The sequence below is a fragment of the Passer montanus genome, unplaced genomic scaffold (assembly GCF_014805655.1).
Source record: "Passer montanus isolate IOZ18808 unplaced genomic scaffold, ASM1480565v1 scaffold10, whole genome shotgun sequence".
In the NCBI taxonomy this organism is placed as follows: domain Eukaryota; kingdom Metazoa; phylum Chordata; class Aves; order Passeriformes; family Passeridae; genus Passer; species Passer montanus.
In genome coordinates this window covers 13610889-13629967 of record NW_024356505.1, presented here as the reverse complement: position 1 = coordinate 13629967, position 19079 = coordinate 13610889, and the positions used below count along the sequence as shown (strand labels likewise).

The window sequence follows — 19079 nt, the reverse complement described above, 5'->3', positions numbered from 1 at the left end:
CCATAATGTATGAAATTTTCTTGCACAGAGTATACAAAGTTTTCAGCAGAGTGACTGCCTTCTTTGCTTGATATGATCTTACCTCTTATCCCACTCTATCACTTAGAAGGAAAAAAGAATTTAAAAATCTCTATTTTATAAAAAGCAATGAATCACACTGGCTTGACTGTCTTGTTAAGGCAAGAGGAATTATAGTAATCCTTCCAAATTCCTCACACTTATCACTTAAGTGTCACCTAAAACAGACCTAAAAACTTCACAGGTGAGATACATTTCCTTGTTTTTATTCTTTGAGAGAATGTGTACTAGACAACTTGCAAAACTATTTCAGCATTAATGAATTCTTACAAGTTGTTCTGTTTATAAACTGTTATAAATAAATAGCTATCTTTGATGTTAATGTTTAGTTAAAAGAATCAGATGTATTCCTTCTCCCCAGTTTCTGGGAAACCACAAATAATAATTTTGCTTGGTTACAGCATTAGGACTTTTGGATAACATAGCTCAGTTTTTCTCAGAAAGTTCAAGTGTTGGGACATAAAGATATTTCTTTATCTGATTTTTCATTCTTCCAACATTCACCTCTACCCAGACCTCCTCCTTTCACTGCATCAAATCTCCAACAGCTCTGCAGTTGCCAATGCGACAGCAGAATAACTGCAACATTGTTTCAGTTTGGAGAATTACAACATTTCACTGGCTGCTTCCTTTATTAAGCCTCTCCATTTATGCCCACCAAAATCCAGTCTCCTAATTCCAAGCACTGTGCCATGGCTACAGCTACTCCCAGTGATTACTAATAGTTTTACTCTTGAGCTTCAGTACAGTACAAATGTCACTGTACTGTTGTGGATATGTGGGAGGGGATTAAAACTAATGGTCCCCAAACCCTACAATAACAATTTTCCATTTTCAGTCTGATTGCCAACAAATAAATGAAAAACCAGGACTTTCTTATCTTAAGGTGATTCTGACAAGTCCTCTCTGGCTGAATCTCAGGTCACATAAGCAAAAGTCACAAAGCAACAAAAACCAAAGTGCAACACAGTCTTTTATAGGTCCTGCCTGTGAATTACAAGCCAGCATGAAATATGAAGGTGACCAGCTGTAATTAAGGTAGTGGGTCAAGTATTAGCCCTAACTTCCCACATGTGGTTTCTGAGTGCAGAGAGATGTCTTGCTGGTGTTCTTCTGGTCTGTTGGAGAAACCACAAAGTGGTAAGGAGCTATACTACCTGTATAATACAGTACACCTTCTTTGTACTTGACTGTCATTTTGAGGAAATGTTTCAGTAAAGCTGGGTGTCACCTGGTTTTGCACACCATGCATTGCATTCTTTTCAGGGTTAATGGTTTTCTTGGGGAAACAAGTCTTCATTTGCAGCTTGTGTAACAGGGTGTTTCTGGTAGGGTGTTTTCTTGTTTTTAATAATGTGCTTATGGATACTAGTGGGGTTTTTTTAAGTAGATGCATTTTCTAGTCTGTTATGGCTTGTGTTAACTGATTACATTTAATTGTCTTTAATGTTGCTCTTCCTGTCAGTGACAATGTTTGGACAGATGAACCAAACACGTGGAGACATGGGTGTATATTGGCTATTTGAGATAGAATATTTTTCAGATGCATATGTCACCTTCCAAAGATAGAAAATATTTTTTGATAAAGAAAGAATAGTATTTCCTTTCAAAATTGAATTATGATATTTTTATCATAGTGTGTTCATCCCAAAATTACAAAGACAAAATTGTAAACTACATTTTCTTGTGTTGCTCCTCTCCTTTCTATTGATGGGAGTCTTCTCTGTTTTATATGCATGTTTTATTCCAGAATTTTTGCTTCTGAAAAAATATCAGAATATACTGATTTATTTTTCACTTAAGCATAGAGTAGTTAGCTGCAGCTAGACTACAAGCTCATGTTTCTCAGTAGGTTCGATGGGGAATATTTTTCCAGGAGACCATTTTTATTCCTTCTTTTTTAATTTTCTATTTAATATCTTTGTTTAGCTTGGGTGGGTTTTTCCCCCTTTGAAGATGCTCATTAACTTGCATAGAGCATATAATCCCTTCAAAAGGAAGAAATGGGGAGAGGAGAGAGAGAAAAGGAAACAAATTCCTGCTCAACACCCTGTGATTCTTTTTTCTGCATGATCAGTTCTTTGCTCTTCTCCCACACCCTTTTTGGACCAACTTTTCTATGCAGGGGAACTCAGCTCTTTCTTGACAGGCCTGTGGAGTGCAGAGCAATGGATCTCAATTGTGATTGTAACAAATTCGTTGTTACTGTGTGTGAATAACTAATAATGAAGCTTTGAAAAGTGAGTGTCTGTGTTTTGGAGGTATTAAACACTCCCTAGCTGACTGTGATGCTGAGTACCATCTGTGAGTATTGCATAGCTCTGAAATAGAGTCCTAGTAACCTTTTGGATTCATCCTACCTCCATTCATCTATTTTGCTATCTATGTGCTCTCAGTCACATACCAGGAGTTTGCTTTCCAGGTGGGATGTCCCTCTGTCTAAAATTTTATATGCCAAGATATTTTCTTCTGAAAATAATAGTTTATGACTGGTTTAAACAAAAAACTGAGATGTGGTAAGGAGATGCTCTCACTCTCATTGAGGTAAGAAGAAAACTTATTACCTTTTGTAAAGGAAATACTCTATAAAATTGTGAAGCCTGAGGCTGGGACAGCAAAGTAATTTCACCTTGGTGTTTCTGTCTCTTCCAATAATCTGTAAATTCATATTCTTCATGGCAGCAGAAGCCAAAGGCCTTCTTAATGTTTTTAAGCAGAGAACAGATGTGTATATGCATAATGCAGGCTTAACACTGAGCCATCGAATCACAGAACCATTTAGGTGTGAAAAGACCTAAAGACCTCTAAAATCATTGAGTTGGACTATTAACCCATCAATGTCAAGTCCACCACAAAACCATGTTCCTAAGTGCCACAGCTGCACACATCTTAAATGCCTTCAGGGATGGTGACAAAACATCTTCCCTGGACAGCTTATTCCAAAGCTTGACAACATTGGTGAAGATCTTTTTTCATAATATCCAAACTAAACCTCCTCTGGCACAACTGAAGGCCACTTCCTCATCCTGTCACTTATTATTTGGGAAAAGAGTCAGATGCACACCTTGCCACAACCTCCTATCAGGTAGTTGTGGAGAAAGACAAGGCTCCTCTTCACTTCCTTTTCTCCACATACACATACAAGCAATAGAAAACATAAATAAGTAATATAAATCCTAAGTAATGCTAATGCTAATGAGATAAGAAAGTATAGAAGACATGCAGGAGTTTGACTCTGCCTGAACACACAGGGTTCCAGTGGGCAGGAGACAATAACACCCAATAATGCATTTTCTTCTGAGGTTCTTTCAGAGCATCATGACCAATGAATGTAACACAAACACAATCTGAATACCGAGTGGGAGGTAGACAAGAGAAGCTTAAATTAGGCCAAGTCTTGAACTTGTTACTTGAGAAAAATTTCAGCTGAGTAACTAGTTTAAATAGCTGGGAGTCTTCTCTGGGATACTGGCATTTGGTGGATGGAAGAACAACTAGGAGTTTATATATCAAACCCTGGAGGCATTACTGAAAGGAAATTATCTATATTATAATATGTACAAGTGGGAGAGATGAAGAACTGTTATTTTTTAAGCTTTTGCAGAAAACCTGATTTGTTTACCTGATTTCTTCAGAAGGGAGAAAAAAGTCAACAACAAAACCAACCACCACCCTGTCAAGAAACAGTCTTATTTCTGGGAAGAAAAAAAAAAGTTGTGGGGAAAAGGTGAGAACCAATGAGCCAAACATGTTGCTTAGTTTCTCTAAAAACAATGTTGAATTTAGCTGGCTTCAGTTATCATGTAATTTAGAAGTGGAACAGAAAAGCCTTTATTTAATAACAATTCTTCATTGAAATTCACCAGCATATCTTCAGTCTTACTTGAAATTCTCCAAGTGCAGTGATACAATTTCCCAAATGTGACAGGACCTTGCAGATAACTTTCCCAAATCTGAATGTTTCCCTCAACAAGCAAATCTCCAAATTCCCCTTCATCTCCACCTAGCAGCTGAGTTTTCTAGATTTAAATTCATCTCGTTTTAGTAATGGCTGTGTCCAGTTCTGGGTTTCTCAGCATAAGAGAGACATAGAGTTTCTGGAGCAGGTCCAGTGTAAGGCTGTGAGGATGATGAGGGTCCTGAGGCACCTCCTTTATGAGGAAAGGCTGAGGGAGCTGGTCCTGTTTAGCCTGAGAGGGATCTCATTGATGCCTGTGAGTATCTGGTGCCAAGAGGACAGAGCATCTCTTCTCAGCGACACCAGGCAATAGGGCAAAGGCAGCAATCAGAAAATGGAACACGGTAAGTTCCACATGTGGAAGAACTTCTGCATTGTGCAGGTGACCAAGCACTCTAACAGGTTTCCCCGAGAGGCTGTGGAGCTCTCCTTTGTTGGGAATAGTCAAAATGTATCTGTACCAATCAATCCTAAGTCATGTGCTCTAGATGACTCCACTGGAGCAGGGAGGTTGGGCCGGATGACATCCAGTGTTCCCCTTCTAAGATTAACTATTCTGTGAGAGTCAGGATGGAAGCAGTGCTCTGTCAAGGGGCTGGTGGGCTCTCCGTGCGCGCTTTTCAGGCTCGGACACCCTGGGGCTGCTTCTGAAAGGCGTCAGAGGGCAGGAGCCGGCCGGCATCCCTCTGCAGGCCCCTTATCCCGGGCGGCTCTGCCCGGCCGCGGCGCTGACCTTCATCTGCAAGGCGAGCCGAGAGCGGCTCTGCCCGGCCGCGGCGCCGACCTTCTCCGCCAGCCGAGCCGGGCGGGCGGGCGGTGCCGCCGCTATAAAGCCCGGAGCGGGCGCTGCCGACCCGCCCGCCGGGACCGCGCCGCCGGCGCCGCAGCCAGCCACGCGTGCGGGGTCTGCGCGGGCTGCGGAGGTGAGCCGAGACAACGAGAGCGGGAGAGCGCAGGCAGAAATCCAACAGGTGTTGCTGTTGGTTTTTTGAGATTTTTTTTTTTCTTTTCTCTCTTTATTTGAGGTTGATTAGGCATTTTCTTGTCAATGTTGTTTCAGGCTTCATCAGATTCATGTGCGGCTTTTTGCTAGGGATTTTGTTGTTGTTGTTCTTTTTTTTATTTTTTTATTTTTAACCAGTATATTTGATAGATCAAGAAGAAAAGCTTCGGGAGAATAAGAGCATCAGTTATTTACTGCCTCTAAATGCATCCTAGTAGCACCACATGGCATAACAAGTGCGTGTCTTATCGTTGTACTTGTGACCGTGTTACGGCTGTTCATTTAGTTCTAACCAAGCATAAGGTAATGAGGGAAATAATCTCTTCTGTAATAGATTGTTTACAGTAACTTTTATATTAATGATTTCAGGACTTATCATAAAACACTACTGAAACAAGCTACTGACTTAAGTCACCTAGTAATGCTGTGCACTGTTCTTAATATCTCATTAATAGTGCTTATTTTTTCATGTTGTTACTTGCTTTGTTTTTTTAGTCTTTCTATTTAAGTAGAATAATATTGAGACAAAAATGTGATGAATCGTGGAAAATCCCACAGATGTGAAGTCTTTAAATATTTGCTAAATCAAAGTGGTTTTTTGGGGGGGTTTATTGCAGGTTCTAATTGATGTGACTCTCATAAGCACACAACAAAAAGAACAATGAAGGACTATTCTGCAAATTCCACAGAAGAGAACCTCTCCGATCCTGGTAAGAAGGAACACCACACGTGTGTTTGAAGAATCTGTTCCACAGATTTGAACCTAAAGTATGTTGTAAAGCTCTTCTGATTGCCACAGTGATTTTGTAGGCAATAACATGATGAGTTTCCTATGAATGAGCGAATTGAAGCCACACCTATAAAATATTTTTTGTTTGAATCATTCAGTCAAGTTCAACAAAATTGATTTGCATTTGTAAAACTGTTCAGCAGGGTCTTAGCCTGGGCATGAAAATTCTTCTGAGGGAAGCTGGAAGAATGTTATTCCTTTCAAACTGTTGTTTCAAACAGCCATTATAGGCTAACTAACCTTAAAACAGTAGGTAAAAAATTCTATTCATTGTGAGTCAGCAGCAAAAGTTAAGGTAAATGTAAATTGGGAGTGGCTGGTATGGGGAGCACTTTGTCTGCTTTTGTTTTACAGCTGGCTCCCCACTGTTCTTGTCTGTTTCTTTATAATTTCTTTGTGTCTTATTTTATGCATTTAGAACTATAAGCTTCCTGGGTAGGCTTATGCTTTTATCTGACTTTTTGAAGCTCCCACCCAGCACAAAGGAAGTGGGACATGCAACAACTACTGCTATCAAATAGTGAAGATGGTTATTAGCATCAAGGACATGATACTTTAGTTAACTGCCATCTATTCTGTGTTACCTACAGCAATTATAACCTTTACTATAAGCAATTCCACTCTTTTTGTGAGAACATCTCCTAATTTGCATTGAGTTGTGTAGGTACTTGAAGGAAGAATTAACTTTCTTTTTCTTTTAGTCTTTGAAAATCTTTCCGTATGAATATATTGTCATTATAAAAATGAAGTTGTTTCCATCTCAGAAATGGACATGGAAGCTTTTTCTGGGAATAAAGATGAACTGAAGAGAAAAATTCACCAGGCTCTTTCTCGAAACTTTCTCCCAAGAACATGAGAAAAACTAGTTTTTAAATGCAAAATCAGCAGTGAAAGACACAAGAAGGTAGTACAATAGATGGATTGTTATGCTAAAAAAAGTCTTTTTATTTCACAGAATCTGGAAGCAAGGGGTGTGATGATCCTTCTTTCCAGCATGAAGAACATGTAGAACAAATCGATCAGCTAGAGCCCAAGAAGGAAACGTAGGTATTTTTTAAACTTAAAGTTAACTGGGTGTATGGGGATGTCAGAGGGGCAAGGGATGGAGGAGAAGAGCTTAACACAGGTTTGCTAAAAAAATCCCTCATCTTAATTAGTATTTGTACTCTGCTCATTCCTCTCAAGAACATGAGAAAAACTAATTTTTAAATGCAAAATCAGCACTGAAAGACACAAGAAAGTAGTACAATAGCTGGATTGTTATGCTAAAAAAGTCTTTTTATTTCACAGAATCTGGAAGCAAGGGGTGTGATGATCCTTCTTTCCAGCATGAAGAACATGTAGAACAAATCGATCAGCTAGAGCCCAAGAAGGAAACGTAGGTATTTTTTAAACTTAAAGTTAACTGGGTGTATGGGGATGTCAGAGGGGCAAGGGATGGAGGAGAAGAGCTTAACACAGGTTTGCTAAAAAAATCCCTCATCTTAATTAGTATTTGTACTCTGCTCTAGGAAGGAAGATGAGAAGCCAGAGAAACGAATGGTTGGCATTTTTGAATTGGTTAGTGTCCCGTCTGATGGTCTGCTTTATACTTTCTTTTCTTTATTTGACATTGTGAGTTTTTTATGAATGACAGTTCATAGGCAACCAAAAATTGGAGAAGAAACTTGAGAGCTGCTGATTTCAGAGCTGCTCTCTGAGAACCAGTGATAACAGATTTGTGGCTGTTGTCTATAAGACAGCTATTCCCAAACAAAAATAGCTTTTGCATATTGACTTGATTACTCTGAAACAAGAAAAGTTTTATTCTTCTCTGGTTTATTCCATGTGTATTTGCACTTTATGAGATGCTTAGGACAGTCAGCCATAAAATGCTCCGATTTCAGATTAACCATATCCTGGGATATATGTAGCAGTTTGAATTCACACCCTTCTTCAAACAAAACAGCTTCAGGGGTAGACAAGTCTTAAGATACAATCTATCTCTGCTGAAAACATTTTCTACTGGTAGGTATAAGCCAAGTGCTGGTCAATAACTCACTCTTGTTTACATAGTAGAGGCATTATCTTAGTAAATATGTAACTCCCTGGAACACAAAATACAATATATTCTACAAAGGTCATCATCACTTGCAAGCATGTAGGTTTTTTTTCCAGACTGAGAATCTGTGTCCTGCCAGTGTTCTCTTAGCAGCCTGGGTACTAATTTAAAGATGTGTTGCACTACTGCAAAATCCTTGTGTGCTGAGTTTACCTTCAGTTGGAGTGCTGCTGCTTAGAATATATGGAGGGAGCATGTTCTGCAAGTCAGCTGTACTGTAGCAAATGCATGAACTGTCAGGTGTAATGTCACTTCTTTCTCTTTTTTTTCTTTCTAATGCTTACATAGTTTCGCTATGCTGATGGGGTGGATGTCCTGTTGATGATAGTTGGTTTGGTTGCAGCGGCTGCAAATGGTACTGGAATGCCACTTATGATCATTATCTTTGGAGAGATGACAAACAGCTTTGTGCTAAGTGGCGTGCAATCCAATGGTAAAAAGTTTAAATTAAATTTCTCTACATATTGGCTGTGCTTTGCTACTGAGGCTAAGATTCATTTTTCCCCTAGACTATACACTGGTAAGTATCTAAGGAAGCTGGATTGTTATGCTATATTATGAGCAACACTCATCCTGCTGGAAATAACCCAGTTATTTCAATCCATCTTTAATGACTAGACCAAGGCAAAACCAAAGCATCAGATGTGCACTTTATGAATGACTTTGACTTTGTTGAGATAGTAGGGAGTACAATCAAACTCAGTTATCGCTAATTGCTTAAAAAGAAATGTGTATTTGCCAAATAATTTTGTATTTAAGTTTGTATTGCAAGACCCCCCCTGCAAAATACAAAACATTCCCAAACTTGAAGACCCCATATTGCCATGAATGAATTCCTCTATATAGCATTTCCATTAATATTCCTCTTTTTTATTTCCTCTTCACAGGTATTTCAGCAAACAATTCCAGCTCCCCATCAGATCCAGGTGTGGATATAGAAGCTGAAATGACAAAGTAAGGGTCTGTAGTTATCCTGTTAATAATGTATTGGAGGGTTTTCTTTTACTGTGGTATCTGTTTGAGCAGAAGCCATTTTTGCCTTCCCAATAATGCATCACAAGCTTCAGAATTTACTTTGGTGTGATTAATGAAGACTAGTTGCTGCTCTGTGTGTATAACTTCTCTCATGGGTTACAGTGGGATCACATGGGCTTTTGTTCTCTTATCCCAGGTTTGCTTACTACTACGTGGCAATTGGCTTTGCTGTGTTGATCCTGAGCATCATCCAAGTGTGGACATTTTTGGTTACTGCTACAAGGCAAACCGCAAGGATCCGGCAGAAGTTCTTTTTTGCAGTGCTCCATCAGGAGATGGCTTGGTTTGACACTACCCAGATAGGAACACTGAACACCAGACTGACAGAGTGAGGGCTCTGTTTTGGTTGGGGTTTTTTTATACACATACACACATCACCAAGCATGGCACCTAAAAAAAACCTGACATTTACCTCAGCAGAATAGCCTATAGACCGTTAAAAAAAAAAAAAACAGAACAGAAAAATCTACCAAACATAAAATGTGAACTATTACAGCTCAAAGTGAGAAACTCCTTATCCTTTTCAGCTTCATTTGTGCAGTTTGTGATATGTGCATTGAACACTGGCTTTCTGACGTCCATGAAGTACAAGTTCAGCCACTGTTAAACAAACAGTTCTGCTGTCTCCACCTAGTTTATAAACACCAAAAACTGGCACTTAATTGAATGGAAATGAGCCTGTACTTCAGGCTCATACTTGTACAAATGTGGCTTGTATCTCAGGCAGTAGTCTATCTAGTCAGTTAAAGCCTTTGGAGTTGTTCCATAAACTTAAATAGATTTAGGGGTGAGGACTGTAATGCCCATGTGCGATAGGATTATATATGTGAACACTATTTTTTTTTAATATTTTTTCTGGATTTTATAGTAGCTTTGGACACAGATTTGTCCTGAAAAGTGTATGAGAAGCTTAATTGAAACCACTCTCAACTCTAACATCTGTGTGTTCTGGGAAGAGAAAATAGGGAAGAAAATTTGTAATAAAAATTGAGGTTATTCCAAATCATGGTATGATAGAATGGAGTTAGCTCTTCATCTCAGTCAGTAGCCAAAAATTACAAGCATAAAATGCATCAGAGAGCTGAGCAGAAGAAATCATTTAGAGATGGTCAAGCTGGGTGAGGAGGCTGCTTGATTCCTTACTTATATTGCTCCATTTGGACACCAGATGAGAAAACTAGGTCATTGGTGACCTAGTGACATGGCACAGAAACAGCAGAGAATGTTGTGAATGCAGAAAATGAATCTTTAAAAACAGGAGATTTCTGCTGTGTTTTGGCTACAGAAGAGCCTAATGGTACAGTTCAGTAGCTGTGGTTAGAAATTTTCTTTTGCCAGTTAGGAAATGGCAAAGCTCCTGACATGAGGCCACACAGCAAGAAAAGGGAGGGGGGGAGAGTTAAAATGAGTGTCATTCTAAACTAACAAAACTTTTTTGATGATTGTTATTTAAAGTGACATCAACACCATCCGTGGAGGCATCGGAGACAAGATCAGTATATTTCTGCAGTTTTTTTCCACATTTGTGTCAGGGCTTATTATAGGATTCATCTACGGGTGGAAGCTGACCCTGGTGGTTATGTCAGTGAGCCCACTTCTTGCTGCATCAGCAGCAGTTTGGTCAACTGTAAGTGTGTGGGGATTTTTAAACAAAGAAACCAAAAAAACCTTACAATTCTTATGCACAGAAAAGGGGTAGAGAATGGGAGAAAACTAATGTGGTTTCTAAGCTGGGAGGTTAGCCCCACTCTTAATTTGATTTCTACTCCTCCTGCAGCCTTTCTCTGGGTTCCCAAGCACACTCTTGTAAGTTATGTTCCTTCTGTCTGCATATCCTGTCCTCATGCCATGCTTCATGAGGATAATCTATGTCAGAGCATCTTTCTAGCACAGCAATTTCCTCATGGCAAGCACTGGGGAAGGCTTTGCTTTTCCCTCCTAGCACAACTACCTTTCCATCTGCACATGTATGTGCCACATGTCTTGCAAATAATTTACCAAGTTTCATGCAGTGTAGAGAATAAATCTATACAGCTTTGCAGATACATACAGCTGCTGAAAACTGAAGTGACATAAATCAGTGAAATGGCTGGAGAGGTTTCCCTTTCAGATAGGAAAACTTTCCCCTTACTCACTGTTTAGCCACATTAATGTGTATGGCTCATACTCCTGAGTAGCTATTTTTATGATTTTATGGGCTTTTTCCTACCTGAAGCATTACAAATAAGCTTTAAAAAGCACGTTAGAGGCTGTAATGTGATTTTCTTGCTTACTTCAATATCTGCTGGTGCTCTAGTGTCTGAACACCTCAGAAAGTCAGCCCAGCTATGGCACTCCCTCCTTCACTCTTCCCAGTGTAGTTTGTAGGCTTGGGAAGAAAGAGGATCCATCAGGAAGCTCACCTGATCTTTGTGTAGTCTTTGGTTGTAATGAGGAGACAGCTATATTTGAGGGAAATTCAGAGTATGGGGAGGAGCTGACCCTCTTGTTGCTAAAGTCTGATCCTGTGCACCTTGTGTGATTGTTGTTATTCACCAAGACAGTGCGAGTATTCCTTCAGTAGGCTGCAATAACAGCTGTTTTCCAACTTTTCAGCTCTTGGCATCCCTTACTGCTAAAGAGCTGTCTGCTTATGCTAAAGCAGGAGCTGTGGCAGAAGAAATTTTGACAGCAATCAGGACTGTTGTGGCTTTCAATGGACAGCAAAAGGCATTAGAGAAGTAAGTTTTTTAATTAATTATTATATTTAAAATATGGCAAGGACATTTAGTTGTGAATTTGTTTTGTGAGGATTTTTTTTTTGGAGGGGCAGAGGGATGAGATGCTCCTTTGTGTCATTTTGTCTTTCTGTAAGTGGACAAATCAGCTGAAAACAAAGGTGTGCGAATAGACCTAGTCAGTGAATACAGATTACTTGGTGCTATCACTGCAGCAGAGATCAAAATTTCTCCTTAGATTGAGAACTGGAGTGGAACTGAATGTGAAAGTGGTGAGAAGGTTACATTTACCCATGAGTTAGATGCAGCAAAGCATGCAGTCAGTTGCTTATCTTCTAGAGCATTTGTGCTACTGCTCTGATCTTTGATTACTGAGCTTGTTTTTAAACTACACTGGATAACAGCCTTGGGTAAAAACACATTACTGGCTTTTACAACGATTTGCAAACAGCATGTGTAGTTGCCCAGCGTTTGCCCTAGTCATGCATACAAGGTGAAATGATTGTGGCTGGCCACAAACTTTTTGACATGCATATCAAATAACTCAACAAGCATAAGCAATAAATTTTTTTATACCAATACCAATTTACACAAATAAAAAATCACTGATTCCATGCAGTTGGGAAAGGCAAAGCAGATGACCTTATCCATATGGCCCATGAAACTCTTCTTTTTCAACTCATGTTTGCCTTTGTTCTTGTGCAGGATTTTTAAGATGGTGTCAACACTAGTTTAGGATCCTACAGCCTGTTCCTGTATTTGCTTCCAGGGACTGAGCTCTGACTATCTTATAGCCCTGTCTTCTGCTTCCTGGAATTTGGTTTTAAGATGCAACAGTATTTGGACTCTTCCTGTTTGCACAGAAAAGGCAAAAAAAGCCCTATGATGACCCAGATAAGTTGCCCCCTGCCCTTCTCCCCATATTCTGCAATTACCTATGTCTGAAAACTAAATGGCAGGAGCTGTCAATATTCATTCAAAATACTTTGTCTAAAGACAAAATAACTGATACCTGAGTCAAGTAAGTTTTTATGATTGACCAGACAGCTTCTTCTACAGTTTTACTTCCATTTAATCTAAAAACCCCAAACAAACATAGTGGCTCCCCTAGTAACATCTACTAGGGACAAACTCCTACCAGGGAGTGCATTTTTCAGATAGTGGATTGTGACTCCTACACAGCTCTTGAATGCTGACCTCAGAGTTAGGAAAAGCATCCTTTCACTGCACAGTGCTCCCACTGACAGCAAAAGTTTACTCTTGCAAGGGAACTTCAGTTACTTTTAGTTTCTGGCAGTGGCTTGGCTTTTCCTCAGTATTTCAGAGATGACCTGTATTTATCACACTACTTAAATGCAGTACCCATTTCCCTGCTGACTCAAACTTAGGGCCTGGTTTTAAGCGCACAATCAAGTCAAAATATTTCAATATGTTTGACTAACAAATACAACACTAGTGGCATCTTAGAAATTTGCATGAACAATATTAATGCAGTTTTTTTTGTTGTTGTCTTTTTGGTTTTTTTAAGATTGCTTCCCAGCTGAATGAATTGCATGTCTTCCTAACATGAACAATATTAATGCAGTTTTTTTGTTGTTGTTGTTGTTTTGGGTTTTTTTAAGATTGCTTCCCAGCTGAATGAATTGCATGTCTTCCTATGATGGGGTTGTACTTTATTGAGAATACATATTGGGAAAAGAGTGCAAGCTACTAACCATGTTGATTACAGCTAGAAAGTTATACTATTCCTAGGTTACAGTTTGCATAAAGAGCTTGAGTAAATGAAAGCTATTTCCTGAAAACAATTGTTGAGTGAATGAATTTGAACCATCCTTCGCAAAAATAATTCTCTAGTTGAACTTTTTAGTCTCTATACTGATCTTCTGTGTCCAGTGGTTATATATGTTAATCAGTAAACTGACCTGAGGGAAAAATACTTGATATCCTAAAATGGCCAGTAAGAGAACAACTTTGCATTCAGAGGGTTCAGTTATCTCATTTATCTCCTTCCTTATTGCCTGGGGTTTTTGGATGATTTTTTTTCTTTTTGCTTGTTTTAAAAGTGGACAACTAACTTCTACCTTTGTGATAAAAAATGCTGCTAAAACCTTTTCAAGGTTTCTTTGGGATTAATGGAAACAATGAGTTCAAGGGTGTTATTGTGTCTTCCATTGTGATAACAAAGTTGTGATGCTTAATTGTTTTCTGAATGTCTTTAATAACAGTATGCCAATTTTGTTGGCATATATCAGAGCAGATTTATTCAAATTAATTACCTCCCTAATAGTCCTCTGTAAAAAAAAAAAAAAAATCAAACTTGTATTCTCTTTGAGATTTTAATTGTTTTTCTTACATAAATCCTGCTAATTAAGGAAAGGGCAGTAGAAAGTATTAACCAGAATGGCATGTAGTACCTGTCAAATTAATGGTTTCCTTACTCACTTTCAGATATGATGCTAACTTAGAGATGGCTAAACGTGTTGGAATGAAAAAATCCATTACCACTAACACATGTCTAGGTCTTTCACAATTTTTTATCTTTGGATCCTATGCCCTTGCATTTTGGTACGGGACCAAGCTCACTGCTGAGGATCCACATTATGACATCGGCCGTGTGTTAATTGTAAGTACAGCAGTGCAGTTTTGAAAAATGTTCTGTATCTTCAGGGGAAGTTATTTAAGTGGTCTCTCTGTTTTCTGCCACTTGCCTGCTAAATTAGCTGTTAGAGACTCATTTAGTATAAAACAACTGAATAGTATTCATCTTGCCTAGCTTTTAATAAAACAAGTTCGATTGCCTTGGACTCTATTTGTAAGGTGGGATGAATAACCTAGAGCTGGTGCTTAAGTCTTTCTAGTGCCGATGCAGGCATTAATATAATTATTAATTGCAGTGCTCCTCTCCATCTCCAACAGGTGTTCTTCTCTGTGCTTGTCGGAGCTTTCTCCCTGGGCCAGGCAGCTCCTAACCTGGAGAGTATGGCCAATGCACGTGGGGCTGCCTATGAAGTATATAAGATTATCAATAAGGTAAACATCTAACTATATAGAATGGAAGCCTTTCAAACAATTTAGCTTCCACTCCTTCTGCTTTTTATTTCTTTTTTCGCTTGAGAAATGTAACAAAAGTGCTCTAAAGCCCCAAATCATCAACTCTATAGATGTTTACTACAGAAACCCATAATATTTTCATTGATCTAAAAAAAAACAGCCTCTTTCTTACAGTGACAGCTGGAAAACCTGATTTGTGTGTCTGAGATATATGGTTGAGGTTTTTCTCTAATATTAGACTTTCAGCACCAGAGGCAAAGTAGCATTGCACTATACTAGTTTTTAAAAATGCATGTATGCACAAATTCAGCTGAGATAGGGTTTATTGGGGAGGGAGAATTGGTGAAGAGGGATTAATATCACTACTGAAAGTTATAACAATAATAATTTGTAATGCTGATGTTGTTATAAAAAAGGTTTTCCATATCATTATCTTGATTTTGCTGTGCTATGCAGCAATTGCATATCTATGTATATAAAATATTTTAAAGTAGGAATCAAAAGTTCATGGAGAAATGGCTACATCATTCTTTATGATGTGAGTATAAAACCCTCCCATACAGATTACTGAGACCCATGTTTTGGTTGCAAGAGAATGCAGTTAAATTCTGCAATTATAGATTTTCTGCTATAGATTTTGTTGCTTTTGAAAATGCACTATATTTTTCAAGCAGAATTCACAATTTGATGCTCCCCCATATTCAGCATTCTGCAGGTAAAATGCAGCAGTTCTTCAATGATGTACTGCAGTGTAAACCAGTATCTGAGAAAGTAGAGAACAATGCATGTAGCAGAAATAACAGTTCCAAAAGTGAAATAACCACCAATTTATTTTACAAACCTCTTTCCAGAAACGGCTCATTGACAGCAGTTCTAAGGAAGGTTACAAGCCAGAAAAACTCATAGGAGAAATTGAATTCAGAAACATCCATTTCAGTTACCCTTCCAGACCTGATGTTAAAGTAAGTGTTCTGTTTAGACTACTAAACTTATTCAACTTCTGTCCATGTTGTTTGTCTAATTTTGTTCTTGAATGTGAGACGCAGTCCTGTTTTGGCTGATGGGACATAATTCCCCCCCCCAGTGATGCACAAAGACAAAGCTCTAAATCTACTGTCACTGTGTATCTCATTCTCTTCTGCAGGACAAACCTAATAGGTGTTGCTCCTAGTCTGAATTTCTATGAAAAAGAGTTTTGATAAATCAAATAAGATTTTTCAAAATCTTTCATTAAGGTTTCCAGACTTAAAGTAGTTAAACCAGAAAATTACTTTTTTCTAGTTTCTTCGCTCTTTGGAGTTATGACATCCCATTTTAAAAATTATCAGAGATATAATTTCAATGCATTGATAATGTATTTTTGTGAATATATCATCCTAAATGTACACTTGGAAGTAAAACATTGTTTTGGGAATATGTTAAAATTGCTGTTCAAGAAACTGTTGTGCCTGTTCTTTGCTAGTTCAGTTTCCATGAGTGACCTGTGTACATCATGTCATGGTGATTACTTTTGTAGTGACACAGCTGGTTTGACCTCTCTGCCATATTTGTTTACAATCTTTTAAACACCTTGATCAAGGTGAAAGGAAAAGGAATTTGCTGCTGTTGTTTCTTCCTTGGTGAAGAACAAGGTGGAAATAGAGATTTCAAATGTCAACAATTAAAAGCTTGACATGCTGATTTAGTGGCGAGCATGGGAATGTTTATACCTCTCTGGCTGTTTTTTCAGGTGGGTTTTCCCAACTCAGTCATCTGAAGCCTGTCCCATTGTGCATCAAATCTGTTTCCAGGACACTGGAATATCTGGAGGGCAGATTCAAAGCTGGGCTTTCTCCTTAACAGAATCTTGTACAATGCATCTTCTATGCCTCTTGGCTCAGAAATCTAAGGGGACAGAGCAGAGTCTTCATCCTTCTTCCTAAAAATCCTATTCAGGCTGCTGAGATATGTTGTGGGTCAGCACACCAAATGGGAGGGAAATAGGAAATCTTTCTCATCCTTCCCAAATCTGAGTCAGCAGCTCTCCCTACTAAGAGCATCAATGTTATTTAGTAGAGCCCAAGGAATCACCAAAGCTGTGCAGAAGTTACTCACAATCTCATAAGCAGTTGATCTTCCCTGTCAAACCAAATCAAAGAGATCTAAGGAGTACAGTTACTATTAGTTTAATCTTGGCAATACATTGCCTGATGAAAGAGATTTAGAACTAGCCTAGTGTGCAGTAGTAGTTCTTTTCATCTGGAAATGTTGTGGTATACAGAATGAAGTTTATTCTTGATAATGCAGGCACCAGGATATCAGCTTCCTGAGGATATAAAACTGGAGGGATGTAATACAGGGAGAGGAGAGGAATATTGCAGCTATTTTAATCTCTCATTGCAAAAACATGTGTAGGCAAACTTATAAATCAGCATGGTATAAACAAGAAGAGTTCCCATAGTAGCCAAATAGTTTGGCAACTACACAGCATTACTTGTAATGACATGGACATCTTTTGAGGTAAAATGTTCTCTAAATGTGAAAATAGCAAAAATTATATCATTAACTGCAGCTACTCCCCAGGTTGCTAAGGCTGTTAACAATAAGGAATAGGATTTATTAAGGGCTTCCCAGCAATTACTTCGTCAAAAATAGCCATTTATATTTTAAAAATAGAAAAAAGCAGGCTTGGTTTTCAGTGATACCTTTTAGCACCTGAAAGTAATTTTCTGATTCATAATTATTATGCTCTGGAAAATCAGGAGGACAGCAGGATAATTTAAGACCCCAAGCATGCTACCAGATCACACAAATCAGAGAAAATTAGCTATGAAGTTCAGAGTAGTGATAATTTTCTGATTCATAATTATTGTGCTCTGGAAAATGGGGAACAGCAGGATAATTTAAGACCCCAAGCATGCTACCAGATCACACAAATCAGAGAAAATTAGCTATGAAGTTCAGAGTAGTGTGGCTGTGTCTATATTAGTTTGAGTGTGCTGGGGAATTTTCCCAGGCAATGGAATGCAATGGTCTATGCAAGGGAACTCTTAAAATGTTTCTTGGCATGAACTTGGCCTGTTCCAGTTATCAATCTTCTCAAAAAATTCCCAGGCTTGTTTTGGTAACGAGAAGGATCTAGGGGCCATTGCCAAAAGGCAGGTTGCATGCAGCCATCCTGTTTCAAAGGCCAATACATTTCACAAGCATAGGTGAAGACTTTTTCCTATCAGTGCTCCAGGATATTCCCAGGTATAATTATTATATTATTGTTGCCAATAATACAATACAATTATACAATTATATTAATGTTGCCATACCTTCAAACTGCGGCCCTCACTGATAGCAACGGCTACACTTACCTTGACAGACTGTTCTCTAATCAAACCTATTAAACTAAGATATATATATTTTTTTTTCATTTATTCCCAGATACTCAAAGGTCTAAACTTGAAAGTTCAAACTGGGAAGACCATTGCTTTAGTTGGTGCCAGTGGCTGTGGAAAAAGCACTACTGTTCAGCTGCTGCAGAGATTCTATGATCCTGACCAGGGAGAAGTGAGTTTCTGCAAAAGTATTGTCAAAACTCAGAGCTATTAGGACATGCATGAGTTTCCCATATTGACTGAACCTTGTTCTCTATTTTGACTGAATTTCACCATATACCTGTATAATTCATATTTCCACAATTTAAATTTCAAATTAACTGTCTTCTCTTGTTGGCTTGACTTCATTATTCTGCTCCTTCTTACAGTGCTACATCACAAATAGCAAATGCCACAAGTCTTTGAGTAGAATTGCAAGTTCTGAATTTAAAATAATTATCAACTGTTCATTTTTAAAATTCCCTAAACATTTTTAGGCAAAGCATAATCCAACAGAGTCCTGCTGTATATTGCTTCCTTTTCATTGAATGTAAGCTAATACCTGGAGAGAGTTTTCCTATTTTAAATGGTTGATTTCTTGGCTTGTTTTTCACTATCCTCTAACCCACAGCAGAAGTTTCCATCATTACGCATTGTATGTGTTTTACCACTAAACACTAACTCTTGTTGGTAAATGGTAAATACTTCCTACATGAAATTTCCAAAGGAAAAAAAAAAAGAGATAAATGAAACAATGTGTTTTTAAGAAAAATTGCTTTTTATTCTTGATATTTGAAGGATGCTACTTAATAGTTGCTACTGCTAGTTGAAAGTAGGTAAAAATTTCAAATGTGAAAATCTTGAATTATCAGTATATAAGGTATCAAGGCAGCAGTTTTCAACACAGTTCTTTCTTAAACTTAGTTTTCCTGTGGCTGTTCATTCCTGCCCCCATGCCTCATTTTGCTGTGTCAATGCCAATGTTCATAAGACCACACTGCA

The 19079-nt window shown here is 38.4% G+C and overlaps 1 protein-coding gene across 13 annotated transcripts in view; it reads left to right on the top strand.

The window, feature by feature from the left end:
* Positions 1 to 4604: 4604 nt before the first annotated feature.
* The window catches only part of ABCB5 (ATP binding cassette subfamily B member 5), a 35250-nt gene continuing 20775 nt past the window's right edge, over positions 4605 to 19079 (top strand). The window contains exons 1-14 of one of the 13 annotated variants that reach the window (XM_039708926.1): positions 4608 to 4959; positions 5178 to 5275; positions 5657 to 5749; positions 6785 to 6872; positions 7341 to 7389; positions 8219 to 8363; positions 8818 to 8884; positions 9102 to 9293; positions 10421 to 10592; positions 11561 to 11685; positions 14131 to 14305; positions 14599 to 14712; positions 15585 to 15695; positions 18145 to 18270. In XM_039708926.1, coding sequence (XP_039564860.1) covers positions 5701 to 5749; positions 6785 to 6872; positions 7341 to 7389; positions 8219 to 8363; positions 8818 to 8884; positions 9102 to 9293; positions 10421 to 10592; positions 11561 to 11685; positions 14131 to 14305; positions 14599 to 14712; positions 15585 to 15695; positions 18145 to 18270 — 1413 coding nt within the window. In that variant the 5' untranslated portion in view covers positions 4608 to 4959; positions 5178 to 5275; positions 5657 to 5700. The other 12 variants (XM_039708890.1, XM_039708899.1, XR_005627431.1 and 9 more) reach the window with 12 other exon arrangements.